Source organism: Indicator indicator, chromosome Z (assembly GCF_027791375.1).
Source record: "Indicator indicator isolate 239-I01 chromosome Z, UM_Iind_1.1, whole genome shotgun sequence".
In the NCBI taxonomy this organism is placed as follows: domain Eukaryota; kingdom Metazoa; phylum Chordata; class Aves; order Piciformes; family Indicatoridae; genus Indicator; species Indicator indicator.
Window position 1 is genome coordinate 45,645,942 of NC_072053.1, and position 18,820 is coordinate 45,664,761.

Here is an 18,820-nt window from a genome sequence, read left to right on the forward strand (position 1 = left end):
ACTTGATTCTGTCTGAACTTCATTATATCACTGTGTTCTGTATCTATGACCAAGTTTCTGACTTCATGACATTCAGCCATAAAAATGGCAATAATTTTATAAGTCTCTTTTATTTCTTTCATCCATGCTTGTTGACTTTTTTTTTCACTAGAAATCTGTAGTATTTTTTACCTGATCAATACTTGATTGTTTGTTTGGTTTTGTTTTGCCTGAGATACAACTTTCAAAATAGAAAGGGAAATACTTCCTTCAATAAGACTTGTTTGATGGACTGTTTTATAACCTATCATACTTTCTTTCTCTGAACCTCAACTGGTTCTTGTCCTTCCTTTAAGCCTTATTTAATCTTTTGTATTGTATAAATGCTCAAATGCTTCCTTGTCATTTTATCTGACAGTATCAGCCAAGGAGTTGAAAATAAAGCTTATTACCTGCAGAGTTTTCTACTGAAAAACTCAGTGGACATGAAGGTTCTGATTTGAGCAGGTTATTCAGAACTCACTCCAAAGAGCTACAGCAGATTATTCAGAATTTACTCCAAAGAACTGTTATCCTTAATGCTGGCTTGCTCCAGAGTTTGAACCAGAACAGCTGGGTGTAGAACTAGAATCTTCTAGAGCAGAAGTGGTCTTCCTTAACATTTAGGATTTTGAGGCAAACTGCTTCTTGAAACCTCTTTACCTGGCTTCCAAGTGTGGAAATAACTGCATTAGGGTTTTGTACTTCAGCTTTTAATTTTATAGTCAGCAGACTACATGGTTTTCTTGAAGGAGGTAACACCACTGCTGTTCTCTTTTGATGCATATGTTAAAATCTAAGTTATGTTACAGGGAAAAAACCCTAGAGCAGGATGTTTCTGTTACAAGAATGTTTGCCTGCTGTATGACAGCCCTTCATAATTGTTCTATGGTGCTGAGAGAACTCAGAGTGGTGAATTAGTTTGCTGTTGCATTTGAGGAAAAAGATTTTATTCTTTGGGTTTTTTCATCAACTACCAAGAAATCTTTTTTTCTTTCACGTTTCTAATTTTACTTCAAAAATTTAAACAGCAGTTCATCTGGTGTTTTTTCAGGGAGGTTGGATCAGATATTTCTGGGTTTAATCTATAAATATTTCTTCAAAATCTTAGTAATATTTGCAATTGAAACATTACAAAGCCAATATAACTGATTCTAAATTGGGGGAATTTTGCATAGATAGGGAAGGGGAACGTAAACCTGATTGTGTTTTTGTCTTAACTACCTCTTTACAGGTTAAAGATTTACTGCAAATTACAGAAGCCTTGTTTTTTCTGCAAGAGCTATTCCTCAGCCTTCTGCGCTATCCTATGTTTTGGAAAGTTCAGTTATCACAGTTTTGTCTGCAGCTGTTATGCTTCTGTGAACCATGTTTAAATGTACTGGGAGAATGCTCAACTTTGATCTCCTTAATAGAGGAGAACTTTGAGCTCTTAAAAGAGGTAAGTGTTCATATGGAAAAAAAACTATAGTTGTGGTAAATTTTAACAATGTTGTATTTAAGGCAGTATTTAGAGGCATAGATGCATGGCATTCACCTGCAACTGACCAGTGTTTCAAAAGCTTGTAATTTTGTTTTTCTTGTAGACCCTCAAAAGGTGAAAACTTAACTAGTTCTGCTTCAAAGACAGAAATACAGAATGTAGATTGGAAATTACTTTAAAATGAGCTAAAAATGCTTGAACAAAAAATTGAAACGTTTTATCCATTCATTTAAAATAGTATTTTAAATGAATAAATGCCATTCGTGTTCTTCACTGCAATGTGCAGTGTCACTGTGTGCACTCCTAAAGAGACTCCTTACAAAGTTTCAGTCGTTGCCTTTTTGTACTGTTTAATGCCACTGAAGAGCCAAGAAGACTCAAACCACTTTCTTTTTCCTTATAGGTGTTTCCTGTGGAGCAGTACATAATTGGGCTAGCACTTCTACTGCTGCAAACACCAGAAAGTCAACAAAAGACTATCTTAAGTCTAGGTAAAGATCTTGTTGAAGATGAATCTACACTCTGAAAACTGTTTTTGTTTCTTCATGTTTATAAAGCTGGATTGGGTGGTGAAATTTATGTATTTTTTGTAAGCAGATTTTTTAAAATTTAATGAGTAACATTAAATATTAAATTTGTATAATATTTAATAATAATACTAATATTTAATAATATGAGAACCTAATAGCAGTAAAGATAATTTTTCATACTACCCTGAATTGTTCTATGGATCTGATTGTATTCTAAAGTTTCGTGCTATCTTGGAGCTTTTCAGTTTCATTTTTGAGTCATCAACAGGATATTCTCAACAGAGATTCATGCATCCTGAGGAGTTTCTTTTGACAGACCTTCAGAGCAGATCTGACAGTTGTGGCAATGTTTCCCTGAGCTTGCAGTTTTGATTAGTGGAGTTTTTCCAGTAAAAGCATAGGTGTGTCGGTGTGAGCTGAAATTCCCCCCCCACCGACAATACCCAGGCTAGCCCAGTCTGGAAGTAAATGAAAAGCTGTATTTACAAGCAGAGTCTAAAATCTACAATGAAATGCAATGAATATGTACAAATATACAAAATTCACAACATTCACAAATATATACAATCAACAGAAAAAGCACAACCGATCTCCCTTTGCTTCCCCCCAAGGGGACCCTCCCAAAGGGGCCTCTCTCTCCCAGGAGCTTCCCCCCCAGACCCCCCTGGACAGAGAAGCAGAGTTAGTTAAGCAGAAAGTTGTTAACTTAGCTGCCAAGGTCAGTGTGTTATCTTCAGCCAGAAGAGAAGAAGAAACAGCAGCCAGACAGCCCAGCAACTGCCCCCACTGCCGAACGCAGAATGTGCCGAATGCCTACTTTGTTTTGGGTAATAGTTCTTAAACATTTCTATCTATCCAATGGAAGTGTTTAGAACAATCGTTATTTTGCTTTCTTACACCCAATAGTGACTTATTTACATTCTTTCACTTTCTCTGTTCTGAACTTTGCAAGGAAAAATTAAAAAGACAGTTTCAAACCATCACAGTCCACCCCTTCTAAACAATTCCATTGGCTGCTACTATCATTTATCTAATCTAAAATAATATCTACAACAATAGGTGAATAAAGACCATAGTCCATTCCGGCTATTTCAGATGTAGATGATTCAAAAGAGTCAAATCACAGGAAAAACAGCAAACAGCTTGTTTCCTCGCAGATGGAGCGAAGAAAGGAACAGGGACTCTCAGGTGACTCAGGGCTCTCAGGGTTCGTGCACCGTAGATCTCATGAACTCTCCTCTTGGGCGCGATGCTGTATCTGCGCAACACTCTGAATTTAACCTCTCTCAGCCAAAGTTAGATTTCTTTGTGGAATACACTGAATTTCACCATTTTCTTGCATCACCCAATAGGTGTGACCAGGACCTTCAGCAGAAACCACCCCTCGGACAGGTTTGGCCTCTCCTGAAGGAGAAAATACCCAAACAGTTTTGCCTAACAGATTCTTTTCTCTGATAACAGGAACTCTATCACCTTCCTCCTTTCGCAACAAATCTGATTGGGCAGGTCCAGCTCGATTCACTGAACCTCTACTATTCACCAACCAGGTTGCTTGTGCTAAATGTTTCTCCCAGTTTTTCAAAGATCCACCCCCCATGGCTTTGAGAGTGGTTTTCAGCAAACCGTTGTAGCGTTCGATCTTCCCTGCAGCTGGTGCATAGTAGGGAATGTGGAATATCCACTCGATGCCGTGCTCTTTGGCCCAGTTTTTTACAAGATTGTTCTTGAAGTGAGTTCCATTGTCTGACTCAATCCTCTCTGGAGTTCCGTGTCTCCACAGGATTTGTCTCTCCAGACCAAGAATGGTGTTACGTGCAGTTGCATGAGGAACTGGATAAGTTTCCAGCCATCCAGTGCTTGCCTCTACCATAGTCAGCACATACTGCTTACCAGATCGAGAACGAGGTAGAGTGATGTAGTCAATCTGCCAGGCTTCACCATACTTGTACTTGGACCATCGGTCACCGTACCACAAGGGCTTGATCCGCTTTGCCTGCTTAATAGCAGCACAAATGTCACAGTCATGGATGACTTGTGTGATAGCATCCATGGAAATGTCAATGGATCTGTCACGAGCCCATCGGTAGGTTGCATCTCTGCCTTGATGTCCTGACGAGTCATGGGCCCACCGAGCTAAGAACAGCTCACCTCGGTGTTTCCAGTCAAGATCAGGATCAGGATCAGAGTTTGTGTCCACCTGGGAAACTCTTGCAGCTAGATCTGCCTGATGGTTGTGTTGTTGTTCCTCAGTAGCTTTGCTCTTAGGAATGTGAGCATCGATGTGTCTCACTTTCACTGGGATTCTCTCAATGCGAGCAGCAATGTCTTGCCACAGATCTGCAGCCCAGATTGGCTTTCCTTTCCTCTGCCAGCCATTCTTCTTCCAGTCTTTCAGCCAACCCCACAAGGCATTGGCTACCATCCACGAGTCGGTGTAGAGATAAAGCTTTGGCCATCTCTCACGTTCAGCTACGTTAAGAGCTAGCTGGACAGCTTTTACCTCTGCAAATTGACTGGATTCTCCTTCTCCATCTCTCGCTTCTGCAACTCTGCGCGTTGGACTCCACACTGCAGATTTCCATCTCCGCTTGTTCCCAACAAGACGACAGGAACCGTCTGTGAACAAAGCATATCTCTTTTCATCATCAGACAGATCACTGTAAGGAGGAGCTTCCTCAGCACGAGTTACTCTCTCCTCTGGAGGTTTAGCACAGCTTGTGCCTTCTGGCCAGTTTGTGATCACCTCCACCAAACCAGGCCTTTCGAGATTTCCCATTCGAGCTCTCTGTGTTATCAGAGCCATCCACTTAGACCAGGTAGCATCTGTTGCATGATGTGGTGAAGAACCTTTGCCTTTGAACATCCAATTCAGAACTGGCAATCTAGGAGCTAGAAGAAGTTGTGACTCAGTTCCAATCACTTCAGAAGCAGCTTTCACTCCTTCATAAGCAGCTAAAATCTCTTTCTCTGTTGGAGTGTAGTTTGCCTCTGAGCCTCTGTAGCCACGACCCCAGAAACCAAGAGGACGTCCTCGTGTCTCCCCTGGAGCTCTTTGCCATAAGCACCAGGTTGGACCATTGTCACTCGCGGCTGTGTACAGAATGTTCTTAATGTCTGGACCAGTTCGGACAGGTCCCAGACCCATCGCTTGGACTACCTCTCGCTTGATCTGGTCAAAGGCTGCTTGTTGCTCAGGACCCCATTGGAAACTGTTTCTCTTTCGAGTCACATCATAGAGAGGTTTCACAATCTGACTGTATCCAGGAATGTGCAGTCTCCAAAATCCCACTATGCCTAAGAAACGCAGAGTTTCTTTCTTGTTGATGGGATTTGCCATGGTGGAGACTCTGTTTATCACATCCATTGGGATGTGACGGCGACCATCTTGCCACCGCACTCCCAGAAACTGGATTTCTCTGGCAGGTCCTTTCACCTTGTCTCGCTTGATAGCGAAACCAGCTTGCAAGAGAATGTCAAGGATTTTATTACCTTTCTCGAAGACTTCTTCAGCAGTCTCACCCCAGACGATGATGTCATCGATGAACTGAATGTGTTCTGGAGCTCCACCTTTCTCCAAAGCATCATGGATCACTGCATGGCAGATGGTTGAACTGTGAATCCACCCCTGGGGCAAACGATTGAATGTGTACTGAATGCCTCTCCAGGTGAAAGCAAACTGAGGCCTGCATTCCTCTGCTATGGGAATAGAGAAGAAAGCATTAGCAATGTCTATGGTAGCATACCATTTGGCCTGCTTGGATTCCAGCTCATATTGGAGTTCCATCATGTCTGGTACAGCTGCACTCATGGGTGGAGTTACTTCATTCAAGGCACGGAAATCAACTGTCAGACGCCACTCTCCATTCTGCTTTCTCACAGGCCAGATTGGACTGTTGAAAGGTGAATGAGTTTTGCTGATGACCTTCTGACTCTCCAACTGACGAATCAAGTTTTGAATGGGCACCAAAGAGTCACGGTTGGTTCTGTATTGTCTGTGATGCACAGTTTGAGAAGCAACCGGCAGCTTTACATCCTCTATCTCATGTTGTCCCACAACTGCAGATTCATCTGAAAGCTCAGGTCTAATGGACAACTTCAGTTTTCCTCCATCAATTTCTACAGTTGCTATTCCAAAAGCCCATTTGTAACCCTTAGGGTCTTTAAAACGCCCTTCTCTCAGAAAATCAATTCCCAAAATACAAGGTGCATTAGGACCTGTTACAATAGTATGTTTCTTCCACTGCTTCCCAGTTAAACTTATATCAACCTCTATCTTAAACAACTCTTGAGATCCACCAGTGACTCCCTGAATAGTTATAGATTCTCCCCCTTGATAATTTGATGGTATGATGGTGCACTGAGCTCCTGTGTCAACCAAGGCCCTGTACTTCTGAAATTTTGAAGTGCCAGGCCACTGGATGTACACATCCCAATAGATTCTGTTATCTCCATTATCCCTTACCTCCCCCTGGCGGAAGGCAGGGCACCCCTAATGGTGGGGATTACCTCCACATGTACAGCTGGCACAATGTCCAGCATCAGAATTAGGATCACTGTTGGAGCTATCAGAGTTGTTCTGGGAAACTGAGGAAGCGACAGCTACCCTCCTGGTAATTGCTACCTCGGGATCTGCCCCTCTGCAGCTCCCATAACCTCTTGAAAAGTCAGAAGTTGGTTGACCATCCCATCTGTTCATGTTCTCACCAAACTGATCACGCAGAGTTATCCAGATACTGCCACGTGATTGCCTCTGCTGTCTGTTTTGGTTTGACCTATTCTGGAATGGCCTCCTTGGAGCACGTCTGTTCCTGACAGCTGAAACTTGTATCCATCTGGAGGAAGAGGAATCAGAATCATCCCCCTTCATCAAGTTGGATATGGAGGTTTTAAGTTCCTCCTTCAGCTCTTTCATGCAATTCTCCATCTTTCCAGACAGAGCGTCAATGGCTGAAACCAAAGAAGTACGTGCAAGACTATCCTCCAACTGCCTCATTTGGTCAGTGAAATGGCCAACAGTAGGAGGCACTCCACCATAATTTCTTGCCACAATCCTGCTTGCCAGAATGGTAGCATAATTAGGAGGAGCAAGCTTAATGAGCTTTTTGGCAAGGCCTGTTCCAACAGGAATTTCATCAGGATTCAGAGTCTTATGATCTCCATACATTACTTCTCTCACAGCAAACTCTCTCAGACGCTTGATTCCCTCATCTATTGTGGTCCAAGGCTTAGGGTTCCATGGTAAATCATCTCTGCTGGGGTACCTCAGCGAGACTGCCAATAGGAGGCGTGCCCACAGAGAAACTTTACCAATGCACTTGCCTAGATGCCTGTCTATGCCTGTATCCTTTGAAAGCTTCCCCAACTGAGAGGCCGACTTGTCACCTACCACCAATGCTGGGGCTCCCATATCAAAACACCTGGCTAGCCAAGACAGGACTGGCTCATTATCTCCTCTGATGTAATCCTTCCTCACATGTCTAATTTCCTGTCTGGGTGCATTAGCTGACTGTATGTCATCCTGATCATCATCATCATCATCCTGAGGTCGCTGTCCCCATAATCCTATTTTAATCCTCCGTTGAATTTCCTTGAGTTCAGAGGCACTACCAGCAGTTGCTAATCTACTAGGGTCTACATCCTGACCTACATCTCCATCATCCATGTGGGGTCTCAAGAGATCTACCAGAGTTTTAAGGCTAACCCTCTCTTCCTCATCAGAAGGATCTTTCTTAACAGAGGGACCCTGAGTAGAAGGACCCTCATCTCCATCTGCACCATCTCCTGCAGCATCTGCATCTCCTTTACGCTTTCTGGTTACAGTGGCCACCAAATTTACTGGCTTGGTTTTCACATTCACAGCAGAGTTGGAAGAGCAAGTAGCCTTATGTCTTTCTTGACACAGTGCTATCAGTAGCCATATGATTATTCCAAGAAGCAACAAAATTAAGGCAAGCACAAGATATCTAGGGTACCACTGGTTCCAAGGACCCTCTGTAGTTGTAAGAGGAGTAACAAGCTCATATGTGTCTGCTAGCAGATCCATAGTTGAGTTACCATAGCTTCTTAGCCCAATAAGACCACAACAGAATTCACCAACATTCAGTAGCTTATTCTTAACCCAAAGAAACGACTTATATGCCACATATCTCACAATATTGTCTATCATGCAAGAAATGGCCCATCTGTAGACAATTGCACCGATAATAGATGAAATAGAATGACTCAGAATCCAAAACAGCTTCATTTTGCTTCCTAATCTGAGCAGAAATACATCACAAGCAATCGAGCCCCACGTTGGGCGCCAAAAATAAAAAGTGTGTCGGTGTGAGCTGAAATTCCCCCCCCACCGACAATACCCAGGCTAGCCCAGTCTGGAAGCAAATGAAGGCTGTATTTACATGCAGAGTCTAAAATCTACAATGAAATGCAATGAATATATACAAATATACAAAATTCACGACATTCACAAATATATACAATCAACATAAAAAGCACAACCGATCTCCCTTTGTTTCCCCCCAAGGGGACCCTCCCAAAGGGGCCTCTCTCTCCCAGGAGCTTCCCCCCCAGACCCCTCTGGACAGAGAAGCAGAGTTTAGTTAGAGCAGAAAGTTGTTAACTTAGCTGCCAAGGTCAGTACGTGTTATCTTCAGCCAGAAGAGAAGAAGAAACAGCAGCCAGACAGCCCAGCAACTGCCCCCACTGCCGAACGCAGAATGTGCCGAATGCCTACTTTGTTTTGGGTAATAGTTCTTAAACATTTCTATCTATCCAATGGAAGTGTTTAGAACAATCGTTATTTTGCTTTCTTACACCCGATAGTGACTTATTTACATTCTTTCACTTTCTCTGTTCTGAACTTTGCAAGGAAAAATTAAAAAGACAGTTTCAAACCATCACAATAGGATTGAACTGCATTCCATTATTTTTTTTTTATTGCTCCCATCAGATACTTGGCTACAAACAACAGAAATGTATGAGTCTCTAAAGAGAATTGAAGCTTTACCAGAAAATCTTTTACACCTCAGTATGCACATACTGTAATTCCAGGGACTGTTACTTTGCTTGAATGTTTCCAAGCCATGTTTGCACCATGGCTAAAAGTACAAATTTATATTAAGTTTTTTACCCTGATCTTTGTTTTTCTCTACCCTGTCTTGAATAGCCTACAAGCTCCTTTCCTGCTCAGAAACCCGGAACATCTCAACCACAGCCCTTATTTTGGTGATGCCGTTGCTACAGATCTTACCTTCTACAGCAGTGGGGGACTGCCTATCAGAGGATGATTCTGGAACTACTAGACAGCAGCTGGCTGTAAATCTTTTGGGAATATTACAGGAGGAAGCTGTGAAGGATAAAAAGAAGCTGGTAAATTTACAAGGGGTTTCCTTCTTTTGGGGCAGGTAGAGGATGCATTTAACAGTTTTGCTGCATTACACCTGGCTTCTTGAAAAATACATGTGCGAGCTTTTGTGTAGTATGTTGTATGGAAGCACTCAAAAATACATGTGGTCTATATACTGCTGGTGAAGTGTAAGTGTGTTTGTATGCTAGATATTGTTTTATGTAGGGGATGGGATTTTTTTTTTTAACTTTCAAAAGCCATGCAGATTAAAAAATTCACCTGCACTATTAATCAAGTAACAGAACTTAGAAGAAAAACAAGGTTAAGAAGAAAAACAAGGTTAATGGTACTTAATTTGTCTCTTTCAGACTTGCCTATTCTACTTGTCTGTATACTTTTCCTTATTTCTGTCCGTTGTTCTCTCCTTGTCCAAAGAGAGTTAGGGAGCACATAAGTGTCTTTTATTACATTTCAGCAATCGTCTTGGATCTTTTTATCTGTACTGTTGGCTTATTGGCTTTTATTTACTTACTTCTGTTCCACTTAGTGGCTTTCTACCCATTTGTTCCATCTGCTCTGAGAAGAGGTGACAGCAAGTCTCTTTGATCAAGATGTCTGTTTCTTTGCTAATAATGTTCCTCAGGATCCAATTTGCCTTGGTTGATGTAGTGGTGCACTGCTGATGGCAAGGCTGCTTTCCAGAGACTCATATCATGGTCTGTGATGGGCTTTTTGGATATGTCATTCAAGATGCATGACTTTGGCACTTGTCTTTGTTAAATTTCATACATTTCTTGCTAACCTGTTCTTCCAGGCTTATGCAGGTCTCTCTGAAGGATGATTTTGCATTTGGTCATGTCCACCTCGCTGCCCAGTTTTGTGTTGCCAGCAAATTTGTTGAGGCTGCTTTCAGTCCCATCATCTAGCTCATTTATGAAAATGTTGCTAACAAACAAAGAAAGTTTGGTAGGGGATATGAAAGTTGAGGGCAGCCTTGGCTGCCATTACCACAAGATGGTGGAGGGTCATATGAGGAAGTAGCAAGGTAGTAAGAAAGATTGCAACCCTGGACTCCAGGAGAGCCAACTTTGACCTCTTCAAAGATCTATTTGTGGGAGTCCTCTGGGTTAGGACTCTAGCAGGTAGGAAGGCTCAAGAGAGGTGATTAATATTCAGAGGCTACCACCTTCAAGCTCAAGGTCGGTGCATCCCCATGAGTAAGAAATCATGGGGAGGCAAGAGCCCTGCATGGATGAGCAAGGAGCTTCTGGAAAAATTCAGATGGAAGGAAGTTTACAGTATGTTGATAAAGAGACTGGCCACTTAGGAGGAATATAAGAACATTGCTAGAGTATGTGTGGATGCAGTGAAGAAATCTAAGGCTCTCTTGAATTAAATCTGGCAAAGGAAGTAAAAAAAAAAAAAACAAAAACCGAGGAGCTTCTGCAAATACATCAGTAGGAAAAGTAAGGGAAAATATGGGCCTGTCCATATCGGTAGAAGATGCTTCATTGTAGAAGATGATCAGGTTGGCCTGGCAGGATTTGCCTTTGGTAAGTCTCAGCTGGCTTTTCCTGGTCACCTGATTCAATAGCTTCTCAGAAGTCTTGTATCACCACTTCCCCAGGGACTGAAGTAGGGCTAATGGGCATGCAGTTTCTTGGGTCCTCTTTTGGGCTGTTCTTGTAGATGACTAGAAGATAGCAAATCTCATAGTCATAAGGGTTGTCCTTGATCTCTATGACTTTTCAAAGGGTAATTAACAGTGGCCTTACAACAGTGTCAGCCACTTCCGTTAACACACTGGGATGGATTCCCTCCAGGCCACTGATTTTTAAGTATGCAGAGCCCTTAAGGAGAGTTACTACTAATGGGTCAACACCTTTGTTGCAGGTACTTGATCCTGTGAGCTGAGATCAAGCTACACTGGTAAAGACAGAATACAGGAGGTATTGAGAACCTCTGCCTCATCAGCATTATGAGTAACTCGTTTCCCTGCCCTGTTTAGTGATGGTCCTGTGTCTTCCCTCTGGTCCTGCTTAGTACTCACATCCCTGAAGAATCTTTTCTTCTTGGCATCTTTAGCTAATTTCAGTCTTGCCAGAGCCTTTGCCTTCCTGTCTGCATCTCTGTATGCCCAGGCAAGGTTCTTGTCCTTAATAGGTATAAGACTGCCTTTCAATGGCAAGTATGCTTGTTTTCTGCTTTTAACCAACTCAAAAGCTGTATTTTCTTCAATGGCCTTTTTTGTTGTTGTTGTTTGTGTTTGTTTGTTTGGGCCATATTGGTAGTGGGGAACTGTTCTGCTTGTAGTCCCAGTATTTTGAGAAATGTTAAGATGTGGCTAACCTGCATTTCTACTTTGCCATTGAGGGATTTCACATACATTTTTAAATGCTGATGGGCTGAAATTTTCTAGCTAAGCTGCTTGAATGGGGTGCAGCATTAAATTAAAAATACAACAAAATAGCTGAAATAGAGGGAGAAAGGAGTAAGTATAGTTGTGTGGCAAAACCATTGGAGAAGTACTGTGGAGTGGCAAATACCAACATGATACCTCACGCTTTTCCAATTTTAGCCATTTTTCCAGGCATTTAAAAAACCCAACCCACACACTAAATATCTAACCATTTGATCATGGCCAGGAAACTTTTGGAAGGCATTGAAGATAACTTCTTAAATCAATTGATAGACAGCCCTCCCAGAGAGGAGGCAATACTGGACCAACACAAGTGAGCTAATTGGTTATGTCAAGATTGGAATCAACTTTGGCTGCAGTAATCATGAACTGGTGGAGCTTGACGATCCTCAGGGATATGGATCAGGCAAGGAGTAAAATCAAGGCCCTGAATTTTAGGAAAGCAAACTTCCAAGTCTTCAAGGAGTTTGTCAATAGGGCCTTGTTATGGATTGAGTTGAATCTGCTGCTGATACTCAATTCCATGCTGCCATCATGCCAGCTTCAAAATGAAAGTACTGGCTGCAGTGAAGTATCATGGGGCTTGAAGTTCAGATTGTAACATGAGAGGCTTCCTGTTCCAGTCACTGTTTTCAGTTTCTGGGTTAGGGGTGTTGGTCTTTTCCGACGGGCATGCCGCAGGTCATTGCGGTGGGGAAGGTTGCTGGCTTCTACTTCTGCATTTTGCTGCACTTTTGTGTAAATAGGCTAAGGTAATTGTGCACCTTGTCATCTCATTGAACTCTATCTCAACCCAGAGGACTTTCCCTCCTGTCTGTGCGTAGAGAGAGGGGCTTGTGAGAGTGGGCTGTGTTAACCCAGGACAGGCCTCCTGAGAAACTCCTTTCAGAGGCAAAGGAGCAGATGGCAGATCCTTAAGAATGCTTTCCAGAGCGCAAGAGCTCTTCATCCTGAGGTGCACGAAATCGGGTAAGGAAGGCAAGAGGCTGGCATGGCTGAGTTGAGACCTGCTGTTCAAACTAAAGGCCAAAAAGAAACTGCGGAGGTGGTGAAAGTAGGGGCTGATATTCTGGGAAGGGTATAGGGACACTGCCTGGTTGTGTAGGGATGGAGTCAAGAAGGTGAAGGCATGGCTGCAGCCGAACTTGATGAGGGGTGCAAAGGAGAGTAATGAGTGCTTCTATAGGTGTGTCAACCAGGAAAAGAAGGTTAAAGAAGGTGTATTCCTTTGCCACGATGAGGAAGACTGGCATACTGGTAACAGCAGGCACAGAGGAGACTGAAGTATTTAACAACTTTTTTAGATCAGTCGTTAATGTCAGACTCTCTTCTCACACCTCCCAAGTTACTAGCCCACAGGACGGGGAAAGTGAAGTTCCTCTTGCTGTAAGAGAAGATCAGGTTTGCAAGCACTTGAGGCACCTGGACGTACATGATCCTGTGGGGCCTGATGAGTTGAATCCCAAAGTCCTGAGAGAATTGGCTGATGTGGCTGTAAGGCCATGATACTCAAAAATTCACAGCATTCAGGACAAGTCCCTGATGACTGGGAAAAGAGAAACATTGCACTCATTTTTAAAAACAATTGGAAGGAGGATCCTGGGAACTGCCAACCTGTCAGCCTCACCTCTGTGTCTGGGAAGAGCATGGAGTATCCTCCTAGAAGCTATGATAAGGCACATGGAGGACAGGGAAGTGACTTGAAACAGCCAGCATGGCTTTACTAAGGGCAGGTCCTATCTGATTGACCTAGTGGCTTCTGTGATGGAGTGACTGTGTCAGGGGACAAGAGAGAATGTAAGGATGTCATCTGTCTGGACTTCTGTAAGGCCTTTGACTTGATGTCCCACAGCATCCTTTTCTAAATGGGAGAGATACAGATTTGGTGGATGGACTCTTCAATAGAAGAATTGTTTGGTTGGTAGCATCAGTGACATAGCGCCCTCTGCAGGTTTGCAGATCACACCAACCTAAGTGATGCAGTTGAGACACCTGAAGGACAGGATGTCACCAGAAGGACCTGAGTTGGATTATCAGCCTGAAGGCTGTGTGGATCTTACTGTGGGCTGTAGGAGAGATGGGGATAGACTTTTTAGTAGGGCCTGTTGTGACAAAGGCTAATGGTTTTAAACCCAAAGAAGGTAGCTTTAGATTAGATATAGGAAAGAAACCTTTTACACTGGTGGTGGCTAAACATTGACACAGCTTGCTCAGAGTGGTGGTAGATACCCATCCCTGGAAACCTTCAAGGACAGATTAACCAGATTCAGTTGCTCAGAGCTTCGGCCAAAGATGCCTATGCTAACTCCAGGGGTATTGGACTAGATGTCTTTAAAATATTCCTTCCAACCCAAAACATTCTGTGATTCTATGATTTCAAGTCATGCAATCTTTTAGGGTCAGGCAACTAAACAGTACAACGTATAGATCCTGAAGCTCCTCTTAGCCCATTATGTGTCTTTGAACAAAATTTAAATACCTTTACCATTAAATGGAAGTTCCAGTATCCAGTATCCAGAAGTCAATTTTTGTTCCAAGTTCCCTCTCTAGCCAGAGAGATGGTATTTTAGATTACTGTTTTTGGTTTTTTTTTTTACATACAGTCTTTGTAATGCATAAGTAGTGGGATAAACTAAGGGGCATTCTGCCTTCCATTAGCCAAAATAAATTTACCTTTCATTGAACAGGATGTTTTAAATTAAGTTCTGCAGTTCTATAGAGAACAGCTTTTGTCACTCTCCCTGGTAATTTAAAGGGGAGTGGGCCCTGCCCAGTTGGAGATTGAATTGTGTTTTTAATGTTCATTTGAAGATGTCTTTTCAAACACTTTCTTGTCCTGATTATTATATAAATGTTGTTCAAATAATCACTGCCTGCAAACTACTGTCTTGATAATGCAAAGACATCTCTGAAAATGTTGCATTTTCAAGGGAACAAAGATTTAGTAGGAAAGAGATAGTTTGTCTTGGATTTAATGAAAAACCTTGAGATTTTGCATTACTTTTCAAGAGCTTTAAAACACATACTTTTACATATAATAAACCTGAGTTAGGAGGATTCCTCATTTATGTTTTACTGTTCTTCTGCTTCTGTTATCTTCCATGACTGCATCAATAGAACATTTTGTTCTGAGCAGTGAAACAGCCGAAGTCAGGTAAGCTGTATACTAAATACTACAAAATGTTAAGGGAATTCCCTTAAAATAATACAGGTGATACTTACACTTCTGTGATGCACCTGTCATTATCAGGAATGGAAGCATTTCATGTCCTCTGTCAGTTTTGCTGAGGGAGTAGCGAAGCAGTTACCAGCAGGAACAGCAAGAATGGATGCCAAAGAGGGGAAACTCCTGAATAGGGAGTCAGCAACCCATTCAAACATCTGAAATGCAAGAATTCATATAAAGGGCTATACAGAAAAGTACTACAGTTTATTCTTTATCTGTTATTTACTTTTATTGTATTGGGACCCTGGAAAGAGATTTGTTTTGGGTGATGGAACTGGATTAGTTATGGGTGGTATTCTCTGTTCTTTTATGGTACCTTACTTGTTTGATGGATATTTTTTTTTTTTGTTTCACTTGTTCTCAGGTGTCCTGCAAACTCCTTTTCCCCATAACCACCTCTTACAGCTCTTTGTACACAACCTGGAAGATCATAGAGCTCATGAAAGAGAAATTTGCAGTTACTAACTGGTTATCCTCAGTGAAATCACTGCTGCCTGGTACAACTCAAGTCCCTGCTCACGTTTCTCTTCTAATGGCTTATCTACTGATCCAAGAAAATGGAGACAGTCTTCGTGATGTTCTCCAAGCTACTACAGAAATAGCCAAGGCTGATTGTTCACAGGTAAAAACTTGCTATTGGTGGATTTTGTTAGAGGAATTGAGCTGGATTCTGCAGTGTGAGAGAGGCAAGACTGACACAGCTTCAAGACCTCAGGTCCAACAAGTGGTAGGGCTATGCCAGTATTCTCAGTTTTCTGAGTACATGCACATGCAGCACACGTGTCCTGTGCTGGAGTTCTGCCGGATGGTGTTTGGGAATTTGGCATGAGAAGAATAATAAGTGGGCTGGTATTTCCCTTCTCAATCCCTAGTTAAGTTGAACCAGTGATACCTGAATATTCTGCAGTTAGCAATACCTAACACATTGCTATCTTTTAAATTACATTTTTTAATCTAGAAGATCTTACAGGTCTTGGAAACTGGGACTGACCATCTGGTGTAGTTGAACTTGGAATTACCTGGCATCTGTCTTGACTCTGACAAGCTATTTTTAGTTCTGAGTCTGCGAGTGGATCTACAGAGATTCTTACATTGTGGCACAGAACTGCACTGAAACATTATCACATTACTTCTTGTAAGGGCAGTGCTCTCTCCAGGGCAAGAAGAATTACCTAGGACTTGTCTGATTTCCCCCCCGGCCCCCCTCCCTTGCATTTAAAAGTAGTTAGTACAGGGGAATAAAGCTCATCAATGGGGAAAATAACTGATTAATTTAAAATCATTCGCAAGTGTGACAGCAACAGCTACTAACATATTGATGGTGAGTTGTACTTTGGTAATGGCTTTATCTGGTTCTATGTTTTATTCAGTTCTACATAAAAGGTGCTTTATAGAAGATGGGGGAAAGTAAGTGGTAAAACAGTGATCAGTGAGCAGTCCTTTAAGAACCTGGAACCCTCATCACTGCAAACTTGTTAAACATTTTGAGTCTTCAGTTCCATAGGGCACTTCTTGTACAGCACTGTGGAAGGTGGTGTGCAGCACAGTAATTAGAAGGCTGTTCTGAAGAAAAGAATTTGCCTATATTAACTTGTATCTGTTCCTTTGGTGTTATCAGCACTTGAACACTGAGTTTAAACATAAGTGTTTGTAATAGAAAGAAGGTCTAACCAAGTCAATACAGGTACATTCCTAATTCCATGTCTTTGATTCATCATCAAAGTAAGTTGCTTAGTCTTGCAAAAGGTAGATAAAAGAACCACAGGGCAAAATGAAAAAGTGTCAGCAGCCAAACTGTTGACTACTTGTTGTAGGAATCCTGTCTGGATGCAAATCACCTTGTGATTGTATCATGAACTGAGATATACCCCAACAAAGGATAAGATTGCTCACCAGCCTGCAGCTGCCCTGGAAGACTGGGTGATGGTGGAAAGATGCAACAGAAATGTGTGATGGGCAGACACCACTGGTGTCAACACTCCTTGAAATGTACACAGACAAGATCATCTCTACCCTGGAAAGGGAGGATGGTGAAAAGGGCAATGGATTCACCACCTGGCATGATAAACCCCTGGTGTGTATTGTGTGTATGGGCAGGTAAAAGGTGAAGGAGGAGGTGGAGGCCCCCTCTGCTCCACCAGACCCCTGTAAGCACACAAGTAATATACAGGAAGACTCGTTGGGGACAATACCTGGACACATACCTAAAATCCCCTGTGACTAAACTGTATAAAAGATCTGAGCAATGCCTGCTCAGGAGGAGAAAAATGGAGAAGACGACACCATGCAGCCTGGTAGCAGTCCAGGAACCCTCTCTTCACCACTGCCAGCAAAGCTGTGCCCTAAGTTCTGCTGCTGTCACTCATGTAGAAGAGAAAAAGACATCTTACTGAAGACCACATGTTGGAGGCTGCTCTGAGAAGGACTTGGACTCTGGGATCTCTCCCTCCCCTCCTGCAGGGCAGATGGCATAATCCAACAAGGATGCAGCAGCACCCTCCCAGAGACCCAAATTGTCTTGGGGCTGGTAGGGGAGGATGGTAATATAATGCCTTTCCTGCTCTCTCTCCATTTTTTTCTCTTCTCTCTCTCTCTCTTCCTTCTTCTGTTCTGTCCATTTTATTCTTTTAATAAATAGCCTCGCTGTTGATATTTTGGCCTCCTTTGTGCCTTCAAGTTCATAACATGGGAATGTTCAAAAGGAGCCAAGTGTCTCTCTCTCTTTCTCCCTCTCTGGACTGAGACACCTGTACACCTGCAGAGTGTATGGAAGTTCTGAGATGCCACAAAATCTGTTATCTCTGCCATATATTAATGAAGCATTAAAAAAAGCTTGCAAGGTTTACAAATAATTATTGTAATTTGTTTTGCAGACATTGCTCTGGTTATGCTTTATCTTTATATGCTTTACGTTTTTCTGACTCTGAAAAGAGCCTACATGTGACTTCCATGTGTGTACCTCTTTCTTCCCCACTGAGTAAAAGCCTTTACAATGGTGCAAGCTTAGTGATTTCTATGAGATTTGTTTATAGGTGAAGCATTTAGGAGTAGTGGTCTGAAACTGTAGATGAAAATCCACAAGTCTTTTTAAAAGGCTGGCAAATTAAGAGTAGTACATGGGCTTTTAGACTGTCTTAAATCAAATCACAGCATTGGCTGCACCGACACATGCTGTTCATGAAACACTTCATACAGTCCTAACTAGATAGATTTCTTGTGCAAAAACTGTTACTACACTGTGCTGTAAGGGGAATAAATTAAATCATGTGACTGACAGGTCACTGGTGAATAGTAACACAAGATTATTAGAGGATTATGAGGCTCTAGGGGACATCTGTTCTTTCATGGTCTTTCAACTTCTGGAATGAAATACATTAGTGGTAAATTACACCGTTCTGAGAAATCTGTCTAAAGATTTTTGTGTTCTTTGGGGGGTGGGGATGCATTAAACAAAAAGTTAAATACATTTTTATTCAGGTAGAAACCTGTTTAAGGGTATATTGAACTGGCCCAACACAGTAGGTTGCTTTGTTAAGCGTTAAGGATTGCCCCACTGAAGGTATGAAATGTCCATTGCTTGCTCATCACCCTGTGATTTACCTTGTGTCATTCAAAGGTTTAGGTAACAGTAAATCAGGTGATTTCCTTTTTCTTTTTTTATCTTAACACTCAAGCTACAACAGGTGCTCAGAAGTAAAATAGTTTCCATCTAGCAAGTCTTCTAGTTTCAGTGGGATTTTTTTTTTTTTTACTTCCTGTGTTATTTAGTTTCTGTGCGTGTTTGCCTTTCCCTAATCCT

At 42.1% G+C, this 18,820-nt stretch overlaps 1 protein-coding gene across 3 annotated transcripts in view; it reads left to right on the plus strand.

The window, feature by feature from the left end:
• Positions 1-18,820, plus strand: part of FOCAD (focadhesin) — a 112,730-nt gene that overhangs the window by 19,731 nt on the left and 74,179 nt on the right. For all 3 annotated transcript variants that reach the window (XM_054397472.1, XM_054397474.1, XM_054397473.1), the window contains 4 exons: positions 1,253-1,459; positions 1,905-1,992; positions 9,197-9,399; positions 15,386-15,643. In XM_054397472.1, the coding sequence (XP_054253447.1) occupies positions 1,253-1,459; positions 1,905-1,992; positions 9,197-9,399; positions 15,386-15,643 (756 nt within the window). The remainder of the gene's footprint in view (positions 1-1,252; positions 1,460-1,904; positions 1,993-9,196; positions 9,400-15,385; positions 15,644-18,820) is intronic.